This window comes from Colobus angolensis, unplaced genomic scaffold (assembly GCF_000951035.1).
Source record: "Colobus angolensis palliatus isolate OR3802 unplaced genomic scaffold, Cang.pa_1.0 Scaffold639, whole genome shotgun sequence".
In the NCBI taxonomy this organism is placed as follows: domain Eukaryota; kingdom Metazoa; phylum Chordata; class Mammalia; order Primates; family Cercopithecidae; genus Colobus; species Colobus angolensis.
Window position 1 is genome coordinate 876831 of NW_012120032.1, and position 25499 is coordinate 902329.

Here is a 25499-nt window from a genome sequence, read left to right on the forward strand (position 1 = left end):
AACTAACCCCTCCTGTGATAACCCATTAATCCATTAGCCCATTGATCCATGAATAGATTAATCCATTCACAAGGACAGAAACCTCATGATCCAATCACCTCTTAAGGGCCTCACCTCTTAATACTGTTACACTGGGGATTATCTTTCAACATGGGTTTTGTTTGTTTGTTTGAGACACAGTCTTGCTCTGTTGCTCAGGCTGGTGTGCAATGGCACAACCTTGGCTTACTGCAACTTCCACCTCATGGGTTCAAGCGATTCTCCTGTCTCAGCCTCCTGAGTAGCTGGGATTATAGGCACCCACAACCACCCCTGACTACTTTTTGTATTTTTAGTAGAGGCGGGATTTCACCACGTTGGTCAGGCTGGTCTCGAACTCCTGACCTCGTGATCTGCCCGCCTTGGCCTTTCAAAGTGCTGGGATTATAGGCACGAACCACTGCTCCCGTCCTCAACATGGGTTTTAAAAGAGACAGACATTCAAGCCATAGCACTAGTAGTTTTGCAGATATTTTTCTTGTATTCATTTTGGTATTTAGGAACTCTTGCAGTTTTGTTTAAGTAGTTAACTTTTACAATTATCTTTATTTCATTAGTCTCGTTTTCTAACTTTGCTTCTGATGTCTGTTTTGCTTTAAATAATAGTTTATGACTTACACCTATTATCTATACAGTGTAGGTGTATTAATTTATACTACTTCCCCCTTTCTATCTCCTTGTATTTTTAGTTGGGAATTTTTTGGCATTATCAAAATGTATAACATTTATGCATTATTCTTACACTATATTCCCTATGTTCTGTTTAGAATTAAATACACAATTAAATATCAAGTGATCGAGTGATTTTTCTGATTTTCTTCAGTAATTCTTGAGTACTTAACCAAGAATTGATAACCCCAAGACATATATGATTCCACTTTAAAGATAAAATATTCAGCAAGCCTCTAAGCTACACAACCAACTCATTTATGTTTCATAAGTCATTTATAATGGAAAGAAAAGCAGGCAAGATTAGATTTTTCAGCACTAACACAGAAAGCAAGACAAAAATGGAGCAATGCTTTTCAAGAAAATAAAGGAAAGAATGTGTAGGCAAATAATCTTATAACCAGAAAGATGCTTCTTACCATGATGGAGAAATAGGGATCAGAGTTACTTCTATCCTTAAACAACTCAAAAAAAGCAGAATTAATATAAGTAAAACAAAATTTAGACATTATAAAATAGGCAGAACAAGACAATGATTCCTGATGGGTGGAGGGTGGAAATGAGGTTATTTTCATAGCTTACTGGCTACAGTTTCTGGGTTGCAATACAAGCAGAGTGAAGTCAAAGAGACAACTGATCTCTCTGAGTTGAAGAGACATAGCTAAGATACTTGGATTCTGCAGTGGCTATAATTCTCAAGCAGATACTGGAGAGGAGAAAGCTGCATGGAAAACACAACTGCAGAGAGGGAGAGAGAGAAAGGGATTATTTTATGTCTGAACATTTATCATGGCATGTGTGTGAACAAACTATTCAAGGTTGCTAAAGAATCACTGGAAAGGAACAGTTGCAATGTCTTCTGCAACACACACAGAAAAGAAGACTAACGCTTATTTCTGTTAACTGAAATGAAAAAGTTTGTAATATGTAGGTCATTAGAGTACTCAGAAGGGTATGCCTTGACTATAAGGCAAAATTAGCCCTAGACTGAAGGTTTCTCTGAGGTTGGCACTCCAGTAGCAAAAGCTGACAAAAATATTGGAAAATAAAAAAAAAAATTACATATCAATATTTCTGAAGAACATAAATGCAGAAAGAGAATCTTAGCAAATCAACAATATCTAAAAATAATTACATAATTACTTAATGTATACTTCTATTTGGTTTAAATTACAAAATCAGCAAGTATAATCCATCATATAGCACAATAAAGGGAAAAAAAACCTCCCTAAATTCAACAGATGGAGAAAAAATATTTGACAAAATTCACCCCACAGTTATTCTCAATATCAAACTTCATCAATCCAGGAATAGAAGGAAATGTCCTCAGTGTGATAAGGTGCATCTGTAAGAAAACTACAGCTGTCTTCTTACCTTATATTGAAATACTTAATGTTTTCTTCCTAACATCATAACAAAGCACAGAAGTTTGTTTTAATAACTTCTATTTAACATGTGACTGGAAGCCTATTTACTTATTGCCATGGAAATAAAGTAGCAATAACAGCAACAAAATGTTAAAGTCTTAGAGATTGGAAAAGAAGTATTAAATCTGTTTATTGCTTGTCAATGTCATGATGGTTAAATTTAACAAGGTCACAGGATCCAAGGCATCAATATACAAAAAGAAATTGTATTTCTATGTAGTAGCAGCAAACCTATGCGCAAAAAACACTTGTAATAATAGAAAAAAGACCAAATTATTAGGAATAAATTTTACAAGCCATGAAAGATGTCAGAATCACTGAAAAATAAAACCATTGCTCAAATTAAAGACGACCTGAATAAATGTAAATAAATACCATGTTGAGAAAAATATATTTTTAGATTCAAATAATTTATCTGTACATCCAGCAAATTCTCAAATTCTAAATAGTTTTTTGGTAGAAACTCGTAAGTGGATGGTATAATTTACAGACCCAACAAATTTTTAATTAAAATTCTGGTTTGTTTTTGTCAAAATTAACAATTGATGATAAAACTTCCATAATAATGCAAATGACTGACATCATCATATTTCAGATAGTAATCCAGATAATATGATATTGATATAAGGAAAAATAGAGACATATACCTAATAGAGACTTCAAATATATAACCACACATATATACACAATTGATTTTCAACAAAGGCACCCAATATGACTGAATAAATAGGGTAGAAAAGGGACTTCATCCTCTTCTTCACATCATACACTTAATTTAAAATTGTTATTATACCTACTGTAAAAACTAAAATTATAAAGCCTCTGGAAGAAAGCATATGAGAATATTTCCATTATACTAATTAAGCAATGGTGAGAATACACAAAAGCAATATCAAAAATAAATAATGAACTTGACTTTATCATCAACATTAAAAATGGCTGCTCATCAAAAAATACTGTTCACCTTTGATAAATCATCAGAGTCTGTTGAAACCAATTAGTTTTTTGTTTTTATTGGGTTTTTTGTCTGTTTGTTTAAACACATTTTTTGTTTTAAAGTTTGATGTATGATGATATTTATACTTCATTGGAATTCTCCCAGACAAAAAAAGAGAATACTTATTCTTGTTTAAATGGCACATTCATTATAAATTATAATTAACATATGAGCCCATTAGACCTTTTGGTAAATCTTATGATATACTACCAGATCATGGTGATCTTATATTTTTTATATCTTGAAGTATTTTACTATTTCATATTAATAGAGAGTATTTCATCACACATAAAGTATTCTAACTGTGCTGAAGCACAGATTGAAATAATTAGAAAATGGAAGAATGATGGACTCATCTAAATAGAAGATGCAGTATTGAAATGATGAACCATTTTAGGATAGTATTCTTCACTATTGGTATTGTGCTGCCCAAAGTATTGCAGTCTTTCAAGTAGGTAAGTAAAATTCTAAAGACATTATCCTTTAATCTGTGTATTCAACTATTCATTGAACACAATTGAAAATGCAGAATTTTTAATTTTCCTATGATAATGGTAAAGAGAAAAATATAAATAGAGGAAGATACTCTTTATATTAGTCATAATTATTAGAGGAATTATATGATTCACAATTATTAGAGGAATTATATGATTCACAATTATTAGATGAATCAGATTCTTAGATGCTGTTAAAGAAAGAAAATTATTCATGATGACCCTTTTTAAACATAAAGTAGACTTTATTCAAGGAACTTCATGGGGACTAATGCAATGGATTTTGTAATAGGGGAGATAGATTTGGCTAAACTCTGAATACAAAAAGTAGAAGGTTATATCCAAGGAGTAGGATGTGAGTCAGTGGATGGAAAAATAACTAAGAGAGTAGAGTAATTATGTGCAAAAATGACCCAGCAAGTTTCTTGCTTAGTGCAAGATAGATTTATCAGTCATTACTTGAGGGATGGTGGTGGATAAAAAATTTGATCAGATATTGAGAGGGATGAAATGTGGAGAGCAAGGGATTTTGACTAAGCTGACTCTACAGGGTAAGTGCTAAAACTAGGCTCTTGGAGGATATGCCCAACATGGGGCCTAGTTCAGCTCAGAGGAGACGGATTAAAGTTTGGTCAAGAAGAGATTCTTTGTCAGTCCCTTCTCTTGTTCAAGAAAAGAAATACTGTTTTTTCCATTGAACAAAACAAGTCCATTTCTTTTTGAGTTATCTTTTGCTCATTGAGGACAAGCTGAAGTACCTGTTGGGAGATGGTAGTATAGTATATTTGCTGGATGGGTTAGCAGTCAGGAATTTAATGAGGGGAATTTCTGTGAAAATTTTTTAAAAAACATAATGGTTAGAAATCCAGTTTCAGATTCCACAGGACCGCCATTCAAGAAGACATCTTGATTTGAGTTTGAAGCATCTTTAGATAGTGAAGTGGGGATGGCAGTGGCAAACTGACAAAGTTTCTGGGTTTGCAGGTTGAATGTTTTCAGTGATAGCATGAAGTGTTTCCATGAACATTCTGCATGGCCCACACAGCAACAAGCACAAAGACTGTCTATTCATAATCTGTTACAGTGATTTCCATGAAGTTTATATCACATAGTCGAGCTTCAGCTTGCAGAGTTTTAAAAAAAGGACAGTTTTACATCTCATTGACTCCAAGTCAGGAGGATGAGAGAAAATTGGAAGCTGTAGATGGATACTGGAAAAAAAGCTAGAATAATCGAGAACTCACAAGAGTGCATTGTATTTTTCCGCTGAAACATAAAATGGATCTTTCTAATCATGCTCATTTTTTATCAAAGATAACTAAAGTGAGGTTATTCTATTTTAAAAGACAAAATAAATCTGGTCTCATTAGATTTGACCTGATTACTTACATAAGGAAAGGAAGAATGGTAAATGACCACATAGGTCTTTTTGAGTTTTCTTTGCTGGAACTTTTCATAAGGAATCTCAGGTTATAATTTCAAAAACGTTTTGAAGCTAATAAGTCAAGCCAAGAACTAGCCATCAGACTTCACTTCTGGTACTTATAGATTTGAATGAATTTCTCTCTTCTTGAGGTTCCCAAGATAGCCCATCTTCCCTGGGCCTGCCAGGAAGTGATCTTCGTTACTCATCTGTAAGGCTAGGAACCCTAGAAGCCAATTATTATTGGGCCAGCTTTTTCAAGACAGCTTTGTAAAAATTGGTTCTATAAAGCTAACTTCAGTTCCATAACTCGGATTCTATACACATCATTCTCAAATGTGACATTGAAGTCAAAGCCTTATAAATATAACCAATGTTTCCAATTGTGTTCTATTACAAAAAGAACAGATTCTTGTTAAATATAGGTAAATAACTATATTGCCAGGAAAATAAGAATACTCAATAGTTTACAAATTCTGGAAGGATCGAGGAGGAAATATTATATTTATAAAAGTATAATCTACTGATTTTTACAAGTGTAAATGTTACTGAGTAAGCAATGGCTTCTCTGCCCAATGTGGCACAAGTCTTTGAGAAAATAAAGGTTTTATTTTGAGTTAATTGGCAAGGAGACATAAGGCAGTGATCAAATCTGCCTCTGAAGACTGGGAACTGGGACAGGTTTTATAGACAGAGGGTGACAAGGTGTGAGCTGATTGGATCTTACAATGAGATGATGCCATGAGGCATGATCCGACTGGATTGTGCCATGGGGTGGTGCCAGGACTTGATCTGATTGGATTATGTCATGAGATGTCCCCTTCTTAATACAGTCCCTGATTCATGGTGCTACAATTTAGTTTCTGACTACAGTTACACGTGGTTCATCTGAACATAAGCAGTTTACATAATTGCAACCCAGAATCCATTGCAACTGAAAAATAACTCACCATTTTATTATTCAAAGTTGAACCAGATTGGGCTTGTTCTCTGGTTCCATAAATATGAGAAAAATGAAAGGAGTGCTTATATCCAGAAAGTAGAACATAAAGAACCAACAAACTTTCAAACAAAACCATAATCACTCTTCTTCAGTTCATTATCATCCATCAAAACAAATAATTCTTGTTCTCCTTGCTCTTGGGTTAGAAATTTCATAAACCCATTGGCTTCTCTACTCTAGTTCTGAAAATCCTTAATTCAGTACTAAACTATGGTCTCTAAATTAATCAACACCATCATGAAGCATTATGACTTGTAGCTGATTGCAAATATTTTCAGAGAAGAATCAGAATATGTGTGAATGACAAAAAATTTAAAATGGAAATTAACATGTAATGAGAGTTCAATATAAAAATGACCCAAAGGACAAGATAATTTGGCTATTTTTGAGGCATACAATATTTTAAATAAAAATTAGAGCCACCACTGATGATATTATACCAAGATATATTGTGGACAGAAGGGACATTGACAAATTTCTAGGAATTTTATGTAATTTCTAAAATGCCTAATGTTTGTCCATAAAAAAATATAACTTAGGGAAAGTTAAAGTATCTTATTTGAAAGTGTTTTTCCAAACTATTTTTAGTATTTCTCTTTACAAGGTGAAAGAACATTTTTTTTGAAATTATTCAGGGTCCCTTTGAGAAATTTCAAGATCAATTTGAGAACAAGATTTCGCTTAAGATTTGTTTTGAAAAGGCAACACTGTAAAACAGGTAAAATGCTTTAGTGCTTTTAAATTGCAAGCTCTCCATTCTCTTAAATAATCAAGGCCAACGGTAAAGGTTAACATAAACACATAAAACTATCTTGATAAGACACAAAATCTTGGCTTCCTAGGAAGATTACTTAAAAGGTAAAACAAACAAAAAGATATTTTACTGTAATCCAAGAAAATGGGCATTTTCAACAGAAAAAAATATCTAGTTTTGCATTATTATAGCATTGGGCTCTCTTCTTTTTCTTCTTCTCCTTCTCCTTCTCCTTCTCCTCCTTCTCCTCCTTCTCCTCTTTCTGTGTCTTCTTTTCTTACTCTTCTTTTACAAAACTTTGTAAATAAATCTATTCAATCTTACCAGCTTAAACATATAAAATTCTTTCTTCCATGAACTTTTTACAACTTTCTATATCTGTTTAGCTTTTGTCCTTCTCTCTCTCTCTCTTTTTTTTTTTTTTTTTTTTTTTCTGATTCTGGCACAACTAATCATTTTACTTTAGGACAAAATTACCCTCCTGTTCCCTTAACAAAAATACATTCTTCAAATATCGAATTATTTTTCTTGAAAACATATCGTATTTTCCTTGCATACTCTACATACAGAGATGTTTCTCTTCATGGTTGTTATTTCTAGTAGTTTTAATTACATATGTTGATGATCATTTTTGACCATTAGTAATATTTCTTTTGAATGAGAAAACTAGGAAGAAGATGACTATAAATTGTCTGTCTTGCATTATGTAGCAGACTAGCAAATTTTATGAATATATCATCTCTAAATTTCTTATATGTTCATGCTTTCTCATAACACAATTTTTATGTGACAAAATAACATGTTTATTAACAGGTTCAAATGTCTTTAGTCTCATTTTTAAAATAAAATGCCAAAAAATCTATAAAATTAAACCTAATGCTTAACAATTTGTATTTCAGTAGTTCATATTACTTAGAAATGACTTAGATATTTAATGAATATTTATTACTTGATACAGCTTAGAAAAACTTTAAAGCTTCAAGTTAACAAAAATAATTTGGAAACTGTTTTCAGCAACGATATCGTAATACAAGGCAAAGCTAGCCACAATCTCAGCTTACTTCCCTGTTAACTGTTTTTACAGTTAACATCATCATGTTGGGCAAGCATCACAAAAGCAAAAACCAACGAAGTTAAACACGCAGTTTTGGGTTTTATGGCTGTCTTGAGAAATATGAAGTAATGGACATCAAACAACTCTTCTTTACTGCACCTTTACTTGTATACTTATTCTAAAGTTAAACTGATAATTGTTTTTATTCCTAAATATCTAGAATACATATTACCTGATTCAACTAGTAAGCCTAAGTAGAATAAAAATGTATGTTCATATTATACTGAATGCTGATATACTAGAAAATGTAGTTGTTTTTACGAAACAAACAATATGAAGTTTGTATTAATTGTCAAATATACATCCATTTCATGTGAATTTGAAAAGCATTTGAATTAGTTTCTGAGAGTTTTAGAAATATTTGCCTTATATAAGCACACATTTATCTCTGAAAATTGGAACAGAACTTAAGAAATTTTAGGCCAGGTATGGTGACTCACACCTGTAATCCTGACACTTTGGGAGACAAAGGTAGGAGGATTGCTTGAGCCCAGGAGTTCCAGACCTGCCTGGACAACATGGTGGGACCCCATACCTAAAAAAAAAATTGAAAATTAGCTGGGCATGGTTGCACATGCCTGTAGTCCTAGCTACTTGGGATGCTGAGGCAGGAGTATCCCTTGAACACAGGAATCTGAGTCTGCAGTGAGCTGTGATTGCAACACTGCACTGCAGCCTGAGTGACAGAATGAGAATCTGTCTCTAAAAACAAAAAGAAAGTACTAATTTGATAATACCATCCATAGAGAAATCTTATATATACTATGATATATATTTTCATGTATATTGCATATACATATATGTAATATATATCCTCTAGATTTATAGAATGGGACATACATATATTTTATATATACATAGATTGGGATGTATATATTCTATACATATAGGTATGTTTATGAATATATTGCATATATATAATATAATGTATACACATATTATAAGAGATCTTAAAGGTTTTATTCTAAAACTTTAGCCAGGAGTTAGACAACATAGTAATACTCTCTTATGTCCTCTACTTTGTAGTTTTATCCATTGTGTTTCTGACAGATGCAAAAAGTTAAGGTTACTTTCTCAATAGGAAGGCTAAAGCTTTTGGCCAATATTTGTGGAGAAGACACATTTAAGATTTTCTTTTGCCCATATATGCAATGTTATGGAGGCTGTGACTACATTTTAGGCAAGAGACTGAAAGAACATCAAGCACCTATCTGGATGTCTTCAAAGCCTCATCTGGATAAAATAACCAAATTATTTTTCAATCAGCCTTTTTTTTTTTCCTTTTTCAACCTCAGGCGATTGCTTTTGGGGTCCTAGAGTCCCTTGAAAGTTATGATGGAAATAGGAGACCTAAAGTTCAGGTGATTGAATGGCTGAAGCAGAAAGGAAAAACGTCTGGGCGGACAGGTAGGCAGAGGTAAGAGGTCTGAAGAGGCACATGTCAAAAGATTCAAGAAAGTTGAAGGGTAGATTGAAGGTAGTAAAAGGATGAATGGGAAGTAGAAACAATGGGAAAGAAAAGATCTCAGAAGACTCACTTCGGGAAAATCTTCAATTTCCCAAAGAGATCCTGAAGTCTCAAATTATCCTTAGCAAAACCATGACCACAAGAAAAGAAGTGGAGTATACGATTAGTAAGGGTTTAAGAAGGGGGTTTCTGTTGACTAAAAAGTTACCGTGGTAGAAATAGGATCAAATAGAACAGAGTTGCCTCACAAATAACCAAGGAAAATATTTCAGCTCAGGGATTCAAGAAGTAAATTCCCACTCAAAGACAGAAACAGGAAGTAAGACTTACAATCCAGCCAGTACCTTCCTAACAAAGAAACCTGTGACTAAACCAACTTCTAACAAAAAGAAACAGGACTAACTCAGCCTCTGTATAGTGTACTCAGACTCTCTCTGCCCTCACTGTACTTCAACAGACTATCATTTGGAGCACTGGCTCAGGAGTCTAAATCACCAAGGGCTCATCCATCAATCAACCAGAAGTGAAGACAATAGCTTCAAAGGTAGGTGCTTGGGATTCTGGGTCAGACGAGTGGGAATCCAATAATGAATTTGATCCTATACAAGTCACAGCAACAAAAACTGTTAAAGGAAAAATAATAACACTTGTTAAAGATGGCAATTTAGACTTTATTCAAGGGATTTCAAGGGTCTACTGCCATGAGGTATTGAAGTAGGAGAAAGAGATTGTTCTCAATGCTGAATACAACAAAGACAAGTTGGAATTTATAGCCAAGGAGAAGAATGCAAGTTAGTGGATTGAAAATCATTAAGAAGATAGATAATTTTTTGCTAACCTGACTTAAAAGGATTTTTACTGATAGCAGGGCAGGGTGATCATGTATTACCTGGGGGATAGTGGTGGGTGAAAAATTTGATCAGATATTGAGGGATCGGATATGGAGGATGGGGGATTCTGGCTAAACTGATTTGACAGGATAAGCAAATTGTCCTCTCTTCAACAAAATTATGAGTCATTGAAATTCCCAAGGGTATAGTGTCTTGATGGTGCAAATGCAAGAAGAATCCAAAGTAGTGATATGCATGAGCCTGTTAGAAATATACTAGAAATATGAAATCACAGCTTACAAGAAGTATATGTTGCAGGTTCTGGCATGATGATTGGGGAGCAGTTGATGAGGCATTGTACATTTGGTAGGCATATACTTTTAAAATTGGAAAAATTAGAAAATCTCGTTTAGCTATGTTTAGATGCTTAACAATATTTCTAATAAAATTGTTTCCAACATACTCATTTTTATTCCTACTATTCATAAAATTTCTTAAAATATTATCAAATAAAATTTAATAAAAATGCTTTATTAGATCTAGACAATATAAATTATTTACTTCTCTTCTATTTTCTGGAGTAGCTTGTGTAGAGTAGGTGTAGTTTTTCCTTAAAATATTTGGTAGAATTCACTAGTGAAGCCATAGGGACATGGAGTGTTCTATGTTTTAACTGCTTATTCAATTTTATTAATACATAAATAATTATTCTGTGTTGCAAGGAATTTATCCATTTCATTTAATGGATAAACTTATTAGCACATTTTTTCAAAATATACAATTATCCTGTAGAATCTTTAGTGATATGACACGTGTCTCATTCATGATATTAATAATGTCTTTTCTTTTTTCTTGATCAATATGGCTAGAGGAGTATATATTTTATTGATCTTTTTGAAGGACCAGCATTTGTTTCTATTTTTTTGTTATTCATTGACTTTTACTTTTACTTTTGTCATTTTTGTCTGTTTACTTTTTGCTTAATTTGCTCTTTTGTAGCTTACTTTGGGGATAATTTGGCCTTTTTTTTTCTAATTTCTTTTACAATTATTTGTATTTATAATTGACACAATTTTACATATTTCTGTGGTACAGTGTGATATTTCAATGATTGTGTATACATTGTATAATGGTCACATTAAGGTAATTAGCATATCTGTCACCTTAAACAGTTTTTTTGATGATAACATTCTAAATCTTCTCTTCAGGATATCTTGATATATACACTGTGTTGTTATTAGCTGTATTCACCCTAATGTGTAATAGACTGCAATAACTTATACTTACTGTCTAATTCTAACTGTGCCTCTTACCAAACCAGCTTCTATTTCCCCTTCCAGCCTCTGGTAATCGCTATTCTACTCTCTGCTTTTATGAGTTCAACTTTTTTAGATTTCACAAATAAGTTAGATCATGCAGTCTTTGTTTTCATGTGCCTGGCTTATTTCACTTAACATAATGCACTCTAGGTTCATCCGTGTTGCTGCAAATGACAAGATTTCCTTCTATTTTATGGCTAAATAGTATTCCATTGTGTGTGCATGTGTATATGTGTGTGTATAAATTTTCTATGTGCATTTGAAAAGAATTTGTTGGGAACTGGAGCAAAAGTGACTCTTGTTATGTTTTAGGAAAGAGACCAACAGCATTTTGTCCCTGCCCTAGAGATTTATGGAACTTTGAACTTGAGAGAGATGATTTAGTGTATCTAGTAGAAGAAATTTCTAAGCAGCAAGGCATTCAAGAGGTGACTTGTGTGCTGTTAAAGGCATTCAGTTTTATAAGGGAAGCAAAGCATAAAAGTTCAGAAAATTTGCAGCCTGACAATGCAATAGGAAAGAAAATCCCATTTTCTGGAGGGAAATTATAGCTGGCTGCAGAAATTTGCATAAGTAATGAGGAGCCAAATTTAATCCCCAAGACAATGGGGAAAATGTCTCCAGGTCAAGTCAGAGGTCTTCATGGCAACCCCTTCCATCATAGGCCTGGAGGCCCAGGAGGAAAAAAATGGTTTCACAGGTGAAACCTAGATTCCCAGTGCTGTGTGCAGTCTAGGAACTAGGTGCCCTGAATCCCTGTTGCTCCAGTCATGGCTGAAAGGGAAAAACATAGAGTTTGGGCCATGGCTTCAGAGGGTGTAAGCCCCAAGCCTTGGCAGCTTCCATGTGGTATTGAGCCTGAGAGTGCACAGTAGTGAAGAATCGGGGTTTGGGAACCTCTGCACAGATTTCAGAGGATGTATGGAACGCCTGGATGTCCAGGCAGAAGTTTGCTGCAGGGGTGGCGCCCTCATAGAGAACCTCCACTAGGGCAGTGCAGAAGTGAAATGTGGGGTCAGAGCCCACACACTGAGTCCTTACTGGGGCATCATGTAGTGGTGCTGTGAGAAGAGGGCCACGATCCTCCAGACCCCAGAATGGTAGATCCACTGACAGCTTGCACTGTGCACCTGGAAAAGCCACAGACACTTTATGCCAACCCATGATGGCAGCCAGGAGGGAGGCTGTACCTTGCAAAGCCATTGGGGCAGAGCTATCCAAGACCACCCAAGACCATGAGAACCAACCTTTTGCATCAGCATGACCAGGATGTGAGACCTTGAGTCAACGGAGATAATTTCAGAGCCTTAAGATTTGACTGTCTTGCTGGGTTTTGGACATGCATGGGGCCTGTACCCCCTTTGTTTTGACCAATTTCTTCCATTTGGAATGACTGTATTTACCCAATGCCTGTACCTCCATTGTATCTAGGCAGTAATTAACTTGCTTTGATTTTACAGTCTCATAGGCTGAAAGTACTTGCCTTGTCTCAGATGAGACTTTTGTGGACTTTTGAGGTAATGCTGAAATGAGTTTATACTTTGAGGGACTGTTGGGAAGGCAAGCTTTTTTGGAATGTGAGGACATGAGATTTGGGAGGTAGAATGATATGGTTTGACTGGTTCCCCAGCCAAATCTCATCTTGAATTGTAATTCTCACAATTCCCGCATATCAAGGGAAGGGCCAAGGGGAAGGTAATTGAATCACGGGGGCAGGTCTTTCTTGTGCTGTTCTCGTAATAGTGAATAAGTCTCACAATATCTGATGGTTTTATAAAGAGGAGTTCCCCTGCAAAATCTCTCTCTTTGCCATCCATGTAATATGTGACTTGCTCCTTCTTGCCTTCCACCATGATTGTGAGGTCTCCCCAGCCATGTGGAACTGTAAGTCCATTAAACCTCTTTCTTTTGTAAATTGCCCTGTCTTCTGTATATCTTTATCAGAAGTATGAAAACAGATTTATAGACTGCTATTGTTTGGTGGAGTGTTTCATAAATCCCAAGTAGATTAATTTATTTGATAGTGTTTTAAATATCTTTGATATTTACTGGTTTGCATTTGCATGTTCAGTCAATCACTGAGGGATGAATATTGAAATAGAGGACTTCAATATTCATTTATTGAAAATGAATGAATTTATTTATTCTCTTTCTTTCCTTCCTCCTTTATTTATTCCCTTTTTTCTCCTTTCCCTTATATCAATGTTGCTTCAGGTATTTTGAAACTCTTATGTAGTGCATGTACATTTATGCTTCCTTCAAAAAATTAATACTTTCATCAATTGCTAAATGTTTACTTTGTATGATATTAATATATCTGGTCCAGCTTTCCTTTGATTAATATTTATCCCTCTCCTTCCCTTTATTATTAACTCATTTTTGTCTTTATCATTAAAATGAGTTTCCTGTAGATAGCTGTATCAGTTATCTAATGTTGCCGAAGAAAACACTCTGAAATTTAATGCCTTAAAACATTTATGATCTTACTTTTCCTGTGAGTCATAATTTAGACAGCAGTTTGGCTGGATGTTTGTCCCTCTCTCTGTGCTTAATTTGTATTATTTCTACTGTTGTATCTTCAGTGGCTCATCTTTTCTCCTGCTATTCCTTATCTACTAGCCAGTGTATTTGCATTTTGCACATATTTTTCATCTCTAGAAATTCTGTTTTTGTTTTTATTGAAATATTTCATTTCTGTCCTTAAAATTATCATTGTTCTTCTACTTTGCACCTATGGGACATATTTATGATAGTCTTTTTAGTATCATTTTTCTTTTAATTCTATCATCTCAATTATTTCTTGATTTTTTTTTCTCTCTGATTAGTTTCAGCCTAGTTATAGACTATATTGTCCTTGATTTAAATGGTAATTTTTACTGGATCCTGGATATTGTGATTTTTATGTTCTTAAGTTCTAGACATTGTCCTATGTGCTTAAAGAGTGCTGTACTTTGTACTAGTATGGAGTTAAGTTATGCAAAATCTTTTGATGCTATTGATGCTTATTGTTAAGCTTTCTTTAGGACGGGCTTAGAGAGTATTGGCCCAAATACTAAGGTAATTTGCTTCTGAGTATTCTTTTTGTTGTTGTTTGTTTTGAGACAGGATGTTACTCTGTTCCCTAGGCTGGAGTGCAGTGACACAATTATAGCTCACTGCATGCAGGCTTGACCTCCCAGGCTCAAGCAATGCTCCTGCCTCAGTCTCCCAAGTAGTTAGGACTACAGGTGTGCACCACTGGAGCTGGCTAGTTTTCTTATATTTTGTAAAGACTGGGTCTCAGTATGTTGCCCAGGGTGGTTTCAATGTCCTGGGCTCAAGCTTTCTTCCTGCCTCAGTCTCCCAAAGTTTTGAGGTTACAGGCATGAGGCACCGCAGCTGGCCTCTGAGTATTCTTTTTAATGTCCAGGTCTATCCTGCTGGCTGATGGACACACAAACTTGGCTTATGGACACACAAACTGTCTCCAACACTGTATAAGCTTCAGGAACTGTTTGGCCTACTACTTTTTTATGGTTCTTTCTCTAGTCTTATGGAGTTTCATGACACACATGACACATCAGTATCAACTCAAAGATTCCAAGAGGCTCTCTGCAGAATTCTGACTCACTCTTCTGTCACTTGTTCTCTTAAATATTCTGCCCCTCAAATTCTAGGTACCTTTATCTCCCCCAGATTAATATTTCTGTCTCCTAATCGGCAGGATCTCTAGGTTCTGTTTGGATTCACTCTCCCTGTACTGCCTTTTGGAAACTGCCTCTTGACAGCAAGCAGGAAAAATCACAGGGCTTACCTATTTGATTTCTTTACTTGGGGATATTTCCCTGTGCTGTCTGTTGTCCAATATTAGAAAAAAATCATCAACTGAGGATAAAACATAGTTTCTTCTAGAAATGCTGGGTAAAAATGTTAATACTTTCAATTACCAATTTCTAGTGACTGAAGATGGTAAAGTTTTCACCTTCAGTAGTAGCAAATGAGGTTTCTTACATTTTCTTTCTTTTCCATTTATAATTACCATTTCATCATTAATTTATATTTATTCAATATTTTGCAATCAATCATAGCCCATTATTTTTTATCTTCAGTTTTCCCAAAATTTCTTAATGGAAGCCTTTTCAAACCATTTTCTATGTACTTTAGATACGTCTCCACTAATCTCGAGAGCTTTCTTGCTTCATGTCACAACAAAAAGATGGCCTAATCCCAGAGTCCATTCTCCCTACTTGAAATCAGCTATTTTGTTTTCCTTTTCATAGTAATTTTGTCAGTCTGATTTTGGGTGTCTGAGTGTTTTTTGGGGGGGTGGGAGGGAACTTTTTAAAAAACCTTTCCTGAACCAAGGTGTAGAAAATAATTATGTTTGAGGTGGGGGAGGACTGTGAATGACTTTATTAGCTTCTTTAACTTTTAATGGCCTGCAGTCTAGCATAGTTTGCTTAATAAATGACATTTATTTTGTTCTGTCTTTTGATCTTTTGTTTGTTCTGGTTTGGGCTTCTCCGCCTATTCTGATGACCCTGGGTGTAAATGTTCTCAATTAAATGAAAGTTAAAGTTTATGCTAATTGTCTGTATCATAGTTACTCTGGGGGTATACACCGTGGAAAGTGAATTTCTATTCTGTATTGTGAATGGATTTGGGAGGATTACAGTTTGCAGGATTTGGATGTTAGAATTTAGAAGACCATCATTATTCTCTAAGGACTTCTGTATTTCTTTGTCAACTCTTGGGAATTATATCCTGGGGTTTTGTTGTTGTTTTATTCTATTTCACATTATTGCTGACAGAACTAATGGTAGCAGTGGCCCATCAAGAGCAACTGCTGCCAAGATGCCAGCTGCAGCAGGGAGGCTGGCCCGGACCTCCCATGCCACTGCTTGGGCAGGAGCCTTCCCTAGGAGCCACTGCAGCTTTGGGGACCCAGACTTCTCTGCAATCTGCACCTTTGGGGACCCAGAAAGGACCACATGCCACCATCTACACAGGCTCAGTGATGCCTGCCCCCACTACCTGGCCTCCTCCTGCTGTCTAGACAGTCCCTCCTACCACATTTGCAGTAATCAACAAATACATCTTGGGGACTCTGGCGTCCGCGAGTCCACAAAGTGGTTACTGGAAGCCTCTGCCTTTTAACTGTATCTCCCCTCTCTTTTCTGGATTTCCTCATGGTTCCCACTGTGAAATACTGAAGTGGCCACTTCCAGGAGGCCCTCCAAAGTACCATCTGGTCCCACAACCCATTTCTGCAGCCCCCTCCTGACATCAGGGGCCACCTGTGCAATTAACTCATCCCCTAGGACCAGCTGTCCCTTAACCAAATCAGGAGATGGAGAATCACACTTCACCAAGGCCCCTCCAGCCCCCTGATGAACTCCCATCAAATGTGTGACTCCCATCAAATCCCTGGTCTACCATGGATAGCTCAGTTCTATTGAGAGGCTGGACCCAGTCCCTTGTAAGCCTTCCAGTGTGCAAACCTAAAAGTGTTTCCTCCTCCTTTCTCTCATTATATCATTGGGGGCTCATTTTGGGTCCTCCAGTCGTACTGCCATTCTTCCATCTGGTCCTCCAATGGTACTGTCATTCTTCCAACTGGTCCACCAATGGTACTGCCATTCTTCCAACTCCTCCCTATCTGTGGCCCTATATAAGATATAAAGTTCATTTCCAAAATTCTCTGCCACTTGCAGGATTCCCTGCTTTTCAGTGGTGGTTAGGGTTTGACTCAAAAGTAATATGAATCCTTCCAGGAGAGCTCAAACACTTAAGTTAAGTTCTAGAATGCCTCTATATATCTGTCAGGACCATCTGGAAACTTGCCAAGACCCCCTTTAATTTGAAAAGGGAACCTGGACCTTAATGGTGCCATATTCACCAGGCATCTGTTATTGGAGCGGTTGAGACTGGGACCTGCCTAAAACAAAGATTTTTAGGCTGGGGCAAGCTTAAGAGAGAACTCGCATAGGAAAGAGCAAGAGCAAAGGGGGTTGATTCCCCTGCTGGAGGCACCTCTGGGGTTTGCTTCCCTATTTCCCTGGGGCTTTCTCTTGCAGCCTCTCCTGAGATGGCCACTAGGAGGACTTAATTAATCCTACAATCTTGACAAAGGTCCGAATTGCCCTGCAAGGCAAAGAAGGCCTGCACATATGGGACCTTGGACCATTTTGCCCTCACATGCACAGAACAGATTTCTTCCTGACGTCATGTTTCTGTTTGATACTTCAAGGTGCTTGACACTAAGTTGGCAACAAAGGAAATGACAAAAACATGTTTGCCACAAATTTATGTGCAGATGCCAATGCACACTTTGCTTTGTCTGTGGTGTTCTAAACTTTCCATTTTATACTTTTGATGACTAAGCCCCACCCAGTAATATCTCTGGTTTGCAACATCTTTAACATTTAACATTGTATATAAAGAAGAGATGGGAACCTTGACAACCACAAAAGAAAGAAAGAAAGAATGATAGGAAAAACTGAGGTCCAAGTGCCAACACCCTAATGGGCAGTCGGGGACTGGAGTTAGTCCAGGGGCCTTTGGATAACACAAGGTGTAGCCTTGGCCAGATACCCTCAGTTGTGCCAAGATTTTCTTTCAGTCCTATGTGACAGCTAGATATTCATGAAAAGAAACTTGGTTGAAACAAAACCAACATTCTCAACACCTGAGGGTGATGGAGGATTGACAGTGTCCTCCCCAGAAAGTCTGTTCTCCATGTCTTGAGTCCTGGTAGCTGTGCTAGTCACTTTTAACTGACTGACAAAGGTCCAGTATTTTTCTTTCATTTTGACTGTTGTGGAATTTAGAGACTCCAAAAAAAGGACAGTAAAAGCAGATCCACATTTACTTACCTTTCTGCAGACCCTGGATGAGCCCCCAAAATGTTACAGGATCTTTGGAGTGTTGCTTTTCTGGCCAGAAACGTATGTGGCTGGTGGTGCCTTTGTCTGCCCTTTGAAAAGGTAGGGCCACTTCTGAAGATGTCTTGCTGGTCACCACCCCTGCCATATTGTCATCAGGATGGTGGAAACTTCCAGGACCTGCTCTGATGAAATCTCACCTGGAAACTGTGAAGTAAACTTTTTCCTTTTTGTGGAGAGTGGGGTCTCACTATATTGCCCAGGCAGGTCTCATACTCCTGGGCTCAAGCTATCTTCTTACGTCTGCCTCCCTAAAAGCTGGGATTTGAGGCATGATCCACCATGCCTAGAAACTGAGTTCCACTGAGGTGCAACATCTCAGACTCATGCCTGTAATGTCAGCTCTGGGCACTGCTGACATGCCAGCCACTTGTCATCTCAGCACTGTCCAGGCTTTGGGCACCCACGAGTGTGGGAAGGATAACCAAGGAGCATACTGAGGGTGTCTTGTCACTGACCTGCAGGCGCCCATTGGTGTGAGCAGCCTGGAGGCTATGGACAGTAGTGGGAGGCAGACAGACTTCTGGGGGAAGGAAGGTGGGTCCCCAGTGAAGCCCAACCTTCAGGCCAGTAAAGGCCTAAAGCCTGGGGGCCAGACTGCCAGTCCTGCAGACCAGACTGGGAACTTGTGGTGCCTTTTCTGAACCTGCCCATGGTTGCCCATGGATCAGTTGACATGTGCTTCCTTCTGTCTGAGGCCCATAAAAGCCCCGGGTTCAGCCAGAGCAGAGAGGATGGAGAGATGATGGGGTGGTCATCTGCAGGGAAGGGCTACCTTGTCTGCTGAGGAGAGGATGGATCTACCAGAAACAGAGAGGAACTACCCTCTCTACTAAATGCTGAAAACTTGACAGGTCAACCTGTCTACAGAGGGGACCTACCCCTGTCTACAGAGGGGACCTACCCACTGCCGGTCTCGTCTGAGCGTTTCTAACACTCAATAAATCTCCTCTTCATCTTGCTCACCCTCCACTTGTCTGGATACCTCATTCTTCCTGGATGCAGGACGAGGACTTTGGCAAGATGCCACCAGACACAGAGGTTTCTGATCAGAAAAGCAGCACTCCGAAGATCCCATAACAGAACTACAGTATTGCCTCCAAAGCATTATTTACCAGTTCTCATACTATTTGAAATGTTATATATCATGCAAATCCTCAGGATATACATTTATGTGCATCTATGTTTGTGTATTTATACACATATTTACAATTTCTACAAAATAATAAGAAAAATAACCCTTAAGAAAAATATGATCAAAGAAAATGGACAGTAATAGGTATAACATTTTCATAATTCTTTATTTTTTAGAATTATTTTGTTCTTCACATATATTAAGACTTTCTTCTAATTTTTAATATTTTTACTATAATTTATAAGGACCCACGAATTCTCCCTTGCATTAATTCGTTGAAGAGAAGATTTGCCAGCTATGTTCTAGGCATAGTTCTAAGATTATAGGGGACAGACATTTTTCACTTTCTAAAGTCTTCCTTACACATAAATACTTCATCATAAAGATAAACCCAAGGAGATTCATTACACAACTCTAAGTGGCTCTATTTTCAGGTTATCAATGTGTTGATTTTAGACAAATTGTGATTTTTCTAGTTCGTTGAGCACTTCAGATATGTTTATACTTTTTTTTTATAAAACAGTGAATAATGTAAAGGAATCTTTGGTTGGAAAATAACACAAAATAGAAAAGAGTAAAATTTTTTAAATTAGATTTTCACAAATCATTCTGACTCTCGTTTTGCCTTTGTGTAGTACATGAATTATTTCAAACAGCTAAACTACTAATTAGTAGATATCAAGAAAATGTTAATATAATACTAGAGGATTCACCCTGATTTAGCAAGAATCATTGGAAAAATAAGCAAAGCAATTGTAACCCAGAAGCTTTCAAACATATGTTTGGATTTACTCCATAGCCTTAACTTCTTTGTCACTGTTCTTTACTCCACCCAGATTCCCAGTTAAATATTTCCAGTTGACATCTACTCTGAGATTAATATTAGGCCCATAATTCTGCTTTTTTAAATTTTCATTATGCTACAATATGAGAAGTAAATGTTACCTTGAAGTTATACCTCACTGATGACAGTGGACTTGACTGTTTCTCTATTGGGCTTTTGTACTGTTTCTCATCAGAGGCCTGTTTTTTTACATTATTATGACCAAAGTTCATCTTTTTTTCATCAGTAACTATGAGGCTTGCTTTTCATTTTTATTTACTCACATTAACATAAACCACTGCATTGATCTTATGTTTACATATTAATTAATGATCTGTGCCAATCTTATGTTTGAAATTGGGAACAGAATTTTAATTCAAACATTTGAAAGATAGGATTTTACAAGGACCTGACTTTTATATATATGATAAAGAAATATTTTCATCCAAAACCAACTGCTAGTAATTCTATGCCTCTTTTCCACAGAAGAGAATGTTTAAATTTCATCAAATGAAACATATTTTTGAAATACTTGATAAAATGAGATGCCTGCGAAAACGTTCTACAGTGTCATTCTTGGGAGTTCTTGTCATTTTTCTCCTTTTTATGAACTTGTACATTGAAGATAGCTATGTTCTGGTAAGTTTTGGAAGTTAATTGTCTTTTCTTCAAAATAAGGCATAAGTCAAACAAGAAATAGTCCCACTGTAACCTAACTTCAGTCTCAAGCTATTGGAGAAGACTTAGTTTGAGCAAAATTATAACATGTATATTGTCTATTTTTTGTATTAACCATACATCAACATTACACTTGTTTTGAATTATTTTCCAATATTTTAATGCTGTTTATTTTGTGCTCCAAATGTGTATACATAAGTACAAATAAGTTAGCTGTCATCACTATGCAGAATTAATATTATGTGGAACCATTAAGATTTTGGGTTTTCCATTTGAAATTTGAAATGTATAGAATGAACAAAATCTGCTTAGAAAGTATTACTCCTTGCTTCCCGTACTTTTCTATAGTATCACTGAAATTTTCAAAATTCCATTGTCTAATTAACAATGCTTTTTAATTGTGCTATTTGTATAAGTAATATTTTATTACAATGTGTTACGTCTTATTTGGATTTTGAATAGACCTAGATGGCCACTCTGTTTTATATTTATACCCACTGAAAAGATCTCAAGAGATAAAGATATTGATGTGTAAATTATTCAGTAGTTAAAATGAGATGCCAAATATTGGTAGGTGATTACATATGAATAAGATTTTTTTAGGGAAAATATGATAATATGCAAAAGGGCTTAATCTGACTAATTATGAAAAATTAATGTGCTAGTTTTGACTTTTTTTATTGTTATTGTCACATCATTTCATATCTGATGAGATTAATATAGTCATTATTGCTATTCACTTTTTCTATCTTAATGGAGCCTAAAATATCTGTCCTAATTTGTATGTTATTATTAATATTTATAGATTTCAGAAAATCAAAGCCTGATTACAGTTTACATATTTCAGAAATCAAAACCTTTACAACTAGCAGGAACTAAAAAGTGATTTTCACATGCAAAAATGCTGAGAGTTTAAATTAGTGTCTTAAAAGAGACAGAGTATTTCCAAAAAAAAAAAAAGTTTTAGATGATTTATTAACTATTGTTTGCCAGATACTATGCTATATCCTATGATCCAACCATATGATTTTGGTTGGTACAGATATTCCTAAGAAGTCCTCTGTAAAACATCTTGCATCCTTTAGTTCTGTTCTTTGATGGTGAAATTGTGCCAGAATCCTAGATTTTGACTTTGCCTAGGCTTTTTGTATTCAAATAGCGGTTCGGATGTTGTGGACCCTTCGTGTTTCTCTACACATTTGATGCACAATGGTTGAAATCACCAAAGATTAAACAGGATTTGAGTAGGCATCATTATGAAAACTTAGCAAATAGGAGAAACATACTAACGTTATGCTTTTTTGAATATTTTTAAAACCTATTAGTTATATGAGATATAATAAGGACAACAGAACAAGGCCCATGTGTTCTTGCTATTTTTTTCTTAAGATAATGAAAGATCACAAGTTAACTAGAAGTTCTCTTGTTTAATGATTCAATTTTATAATAAAAATATATGTGTTGATTTTGTGTCTACTGGTAGAAGTAAATAAAATCTTGTAATTCAAACACATGTTATTGGTTGGAGGCTTGCTATGTTCAATGACTCGTTGAATTCAAAAGGCAGTTTCCAGTGCAATTTTAATCTTTCACTTTCAACAAACCCAAAGGACCATTGAATGTGCAAAACGCCCTTGTATCTTTTGAAATAGAACCTGTTTAAATTCACTGTAAAATGAGTAAGAAGTAGTAGAGTATATGTTAATTAGAAACTAAAATGCTATTTTACTGTTTTGCAAATTTTTACAGTGCTATCTAAACATTGGTCCTAGCCATCAAATGTAGATAGTATGATTTAATGAAGGAGTTCCTCTACTAAAGCTACTTTCTCAATGAAATTTCTCTGATTGTATTAGGAATATATCTACTCAAATTTGCAAATCAGTCCAGGTGCAGAAAACAGATTGCTCCTTAGCTTTTAAAAGTTATTATTTTAAAATACTTACAAAAGTTGGAAGAAATGAGTTAAAGTGATTGCTAAATTCCAGCACTCATCCCTTGTTCTACGTTTGATGATAGTATTTTTATTATTTAGCAATTTACTATTTACTGACTGATGTTTTTTAACCAAATTGCATTTTAGCTGAATTTTGCTTCAAGGCTATAAATTGAAAACTTTTTCAATGATTAATATTAAATTGCATTACAATTATTCTTCTAAAAATGAATAATATCCATGGGAAACTGGCCTCCTCCAAGAATATAATGCAATTCCTTTTTAACACATCTCCCTGTTGATCATTTTACCTGTATTTATTTTATTTTTTTATAAAATTATCTGAACTCATTTTTCTTCTTTCTCCCCGATTATCACAATGTATGCAATTTGCTAAGCACAGACATTAGTAGATCTTTCTTTTTTGTCTTCCTTTTTAAATACTGGGAAATAATACTTCTACCTTGGAGATCTCAGGTGGATAGTTAGAACTAGTAAGGTCTCTGGAGTTAACACATTCTATTCTCCTCTTTTTGTTAGAAATCCATTTGTGGCTTGAAACCCTAGGCATATTAGCAGTTTAGCATATTTGCTTGTGTATTAGAGATATATGTGCCTTTAAGTGAAAAAGGAAGCTGTGCTTAGTGTAAGAGGCAAACACTGTTACAAGGCAAACTAAGTAGAAGAGACACTGCATGCCCAATCAACTTAGCCTCTTGGCTGTGAACATCTTCAAAGTAGCCACAATGGTATATATTTAGTCTGTAGCTAGTTCATTGAATTGCATTCCCTTCCAGAAAATGATTGTCATAAAGCCTTGTCTTATTACTGAGAAATACACTACAGCATAGTAGCTACAGAAAGAAGGTATCCAGGGAGACCCTGACTGTTCAGGTAGATGCCTCTGGAAAGCAGCCAACAAGGCTGACTCAGGTGAAAGTTGCATTATTTATTTATGCTGAAAAGTGTAAAAAAGCTTGTTCTTGAGAATTTAATAAAATGATTTCATATAAGTTCCATTTCTTTTTATATTCTGTTATGTCCTTAAATCAGGCTGAATGCACTCCATCTTATAACACAAAATTTCTAGATTTTATGTGTTCAGGATAGAGTATTTAAAGAGATATTCAATATCCTGCACCTACTTTAGAATGTAACATCAACTAAGAACAGAATGGTAAAATGAATTTAGTGCTGTAAGTACTGTGCTTTTTATAGAAATTTCTTCCAGGCATTATTAATTATGTACATCACTACATTAATATTAAAATAATTGATACTAAACTGAGTCACTAGTTACTTTTTGGCAGTTCTAAATTTGTTTATTTTAAACTTTAATGATGTTTTATAGGTTTGCAGATAGACACCAATGAAAATATTTATGTATAAAGAACTTAAAATAATCAGAATTCAGTGGATAGTCAATTAGTATATTTCTAAGTAATTTAGAATCTAAGGTTTAATCTCAAGTACTTTGAAAGTTTATGGCTTTTACCCACGGCATTGTGTAAAAACCACACAAAGTCACACTTTTACACATTGTGAACTTATAAAGGACTAAAGTATTTCTTGGTCCAAATTATCAGAGGCAGTATAAAATAGAGAAATACACTATTGAATACCAAATTTAGATTTATAAACATAATTGGATATACAGAAAAGATATTCAGAATGAATCTTGATTTAGTAAGGACCGTACTGGAAGCCTCTAGTTAAGATCCCTACTTTCAGTTTTCATTCTAAGAATAGTCACGTCTGGCCATAGATTTGAAAGTTTGAGTTAGTCATCTTTTTCAGTGGCACTTGAGATTGATGTGAAGTATTGAATGTTTTCATTGTAAAACTTATATCTGAGCTTTGTCTAATTTTTTAGAACAAGACTTTAATTAAAATTTTGACCACAGAAAAAAATAGCAGGACCAACTTTATTTAATCCATTTACTTTCTCTACAGTCTTAATAGCTAGCACATGCCTAGCTTGACTTTCTGTACTGAATAAAATAAATCCACATAAGGCCAGGTGCGCTGGCTCACACCTATAATCCCAGCACTATGGGAGGCCGAGGTGAGTGGATCACTTGAGGTCAGGAGATTGAGACCAGCCTGGCCAACATGGCGAAACGTAGTCTTTACTAAAAAATACTAAAATTAGCTGGGCATGGTGGTGTGCGCCTGTAATCCCAGCTACTTGGGAGACTGAGGCAGGAGAATGGCTTGAACCCAGGAGGCGGAGGTTGCAGTGAGTCGAGATCATGCCACTGCACTCCAGCCTGGGCAACAGATCCAGACTCCATCTCAAAAAAAAAATTAATTAAAATAAATGAATAAAACCACATAGTAGAGTGCACATTTGAAAAAAAAAAAAAGAGACCACTTCGGTCTCCAACTCCCAGCGCGAAGGACACAGAAGACCGGTGATTTCTGCATTTTGAACTGAGGTACTGGGGTCATCTCACTAGTGAGTGCA

At 35.7% G+C, this 25499-nt stretch overlaps 1 protein-coding gene across 7 annotated transcripts in view; it reads left to right on the top strand.

Annotated features, from left to right (window-relative positions):
* The window catches only part of MGAT4C (MGAT4 family, member C), an 883869-nt gene that overhangs the window by 844752 nt on the left and 13618 nt on the right, over positions 1 to 25499 (top strand). For 4 of the 7 annotated variants that reach the window (XM_011963952.1, XM_011963951.1, XM_011963950.1 and 1 more), the window contains one exon: positions 20905 to 21057. In XM_011963952.1, the coding sequence (XP_011819342.1) occupies positions 20911 to 21057 (147 nt within the window). In that variant the 5' untranslated portion in view covers positions 20905 to 20910. Of the gene's footprint in view, positions 1 to 8946; positions 9933 to 20904; positions 21058 to 25499 lie in introns of all 7 variants that reach the window. The other 3 variants (XM_011963955.1, XM_011963953.1, XM_011963954.1) reach the window with 2 other exon arrangements.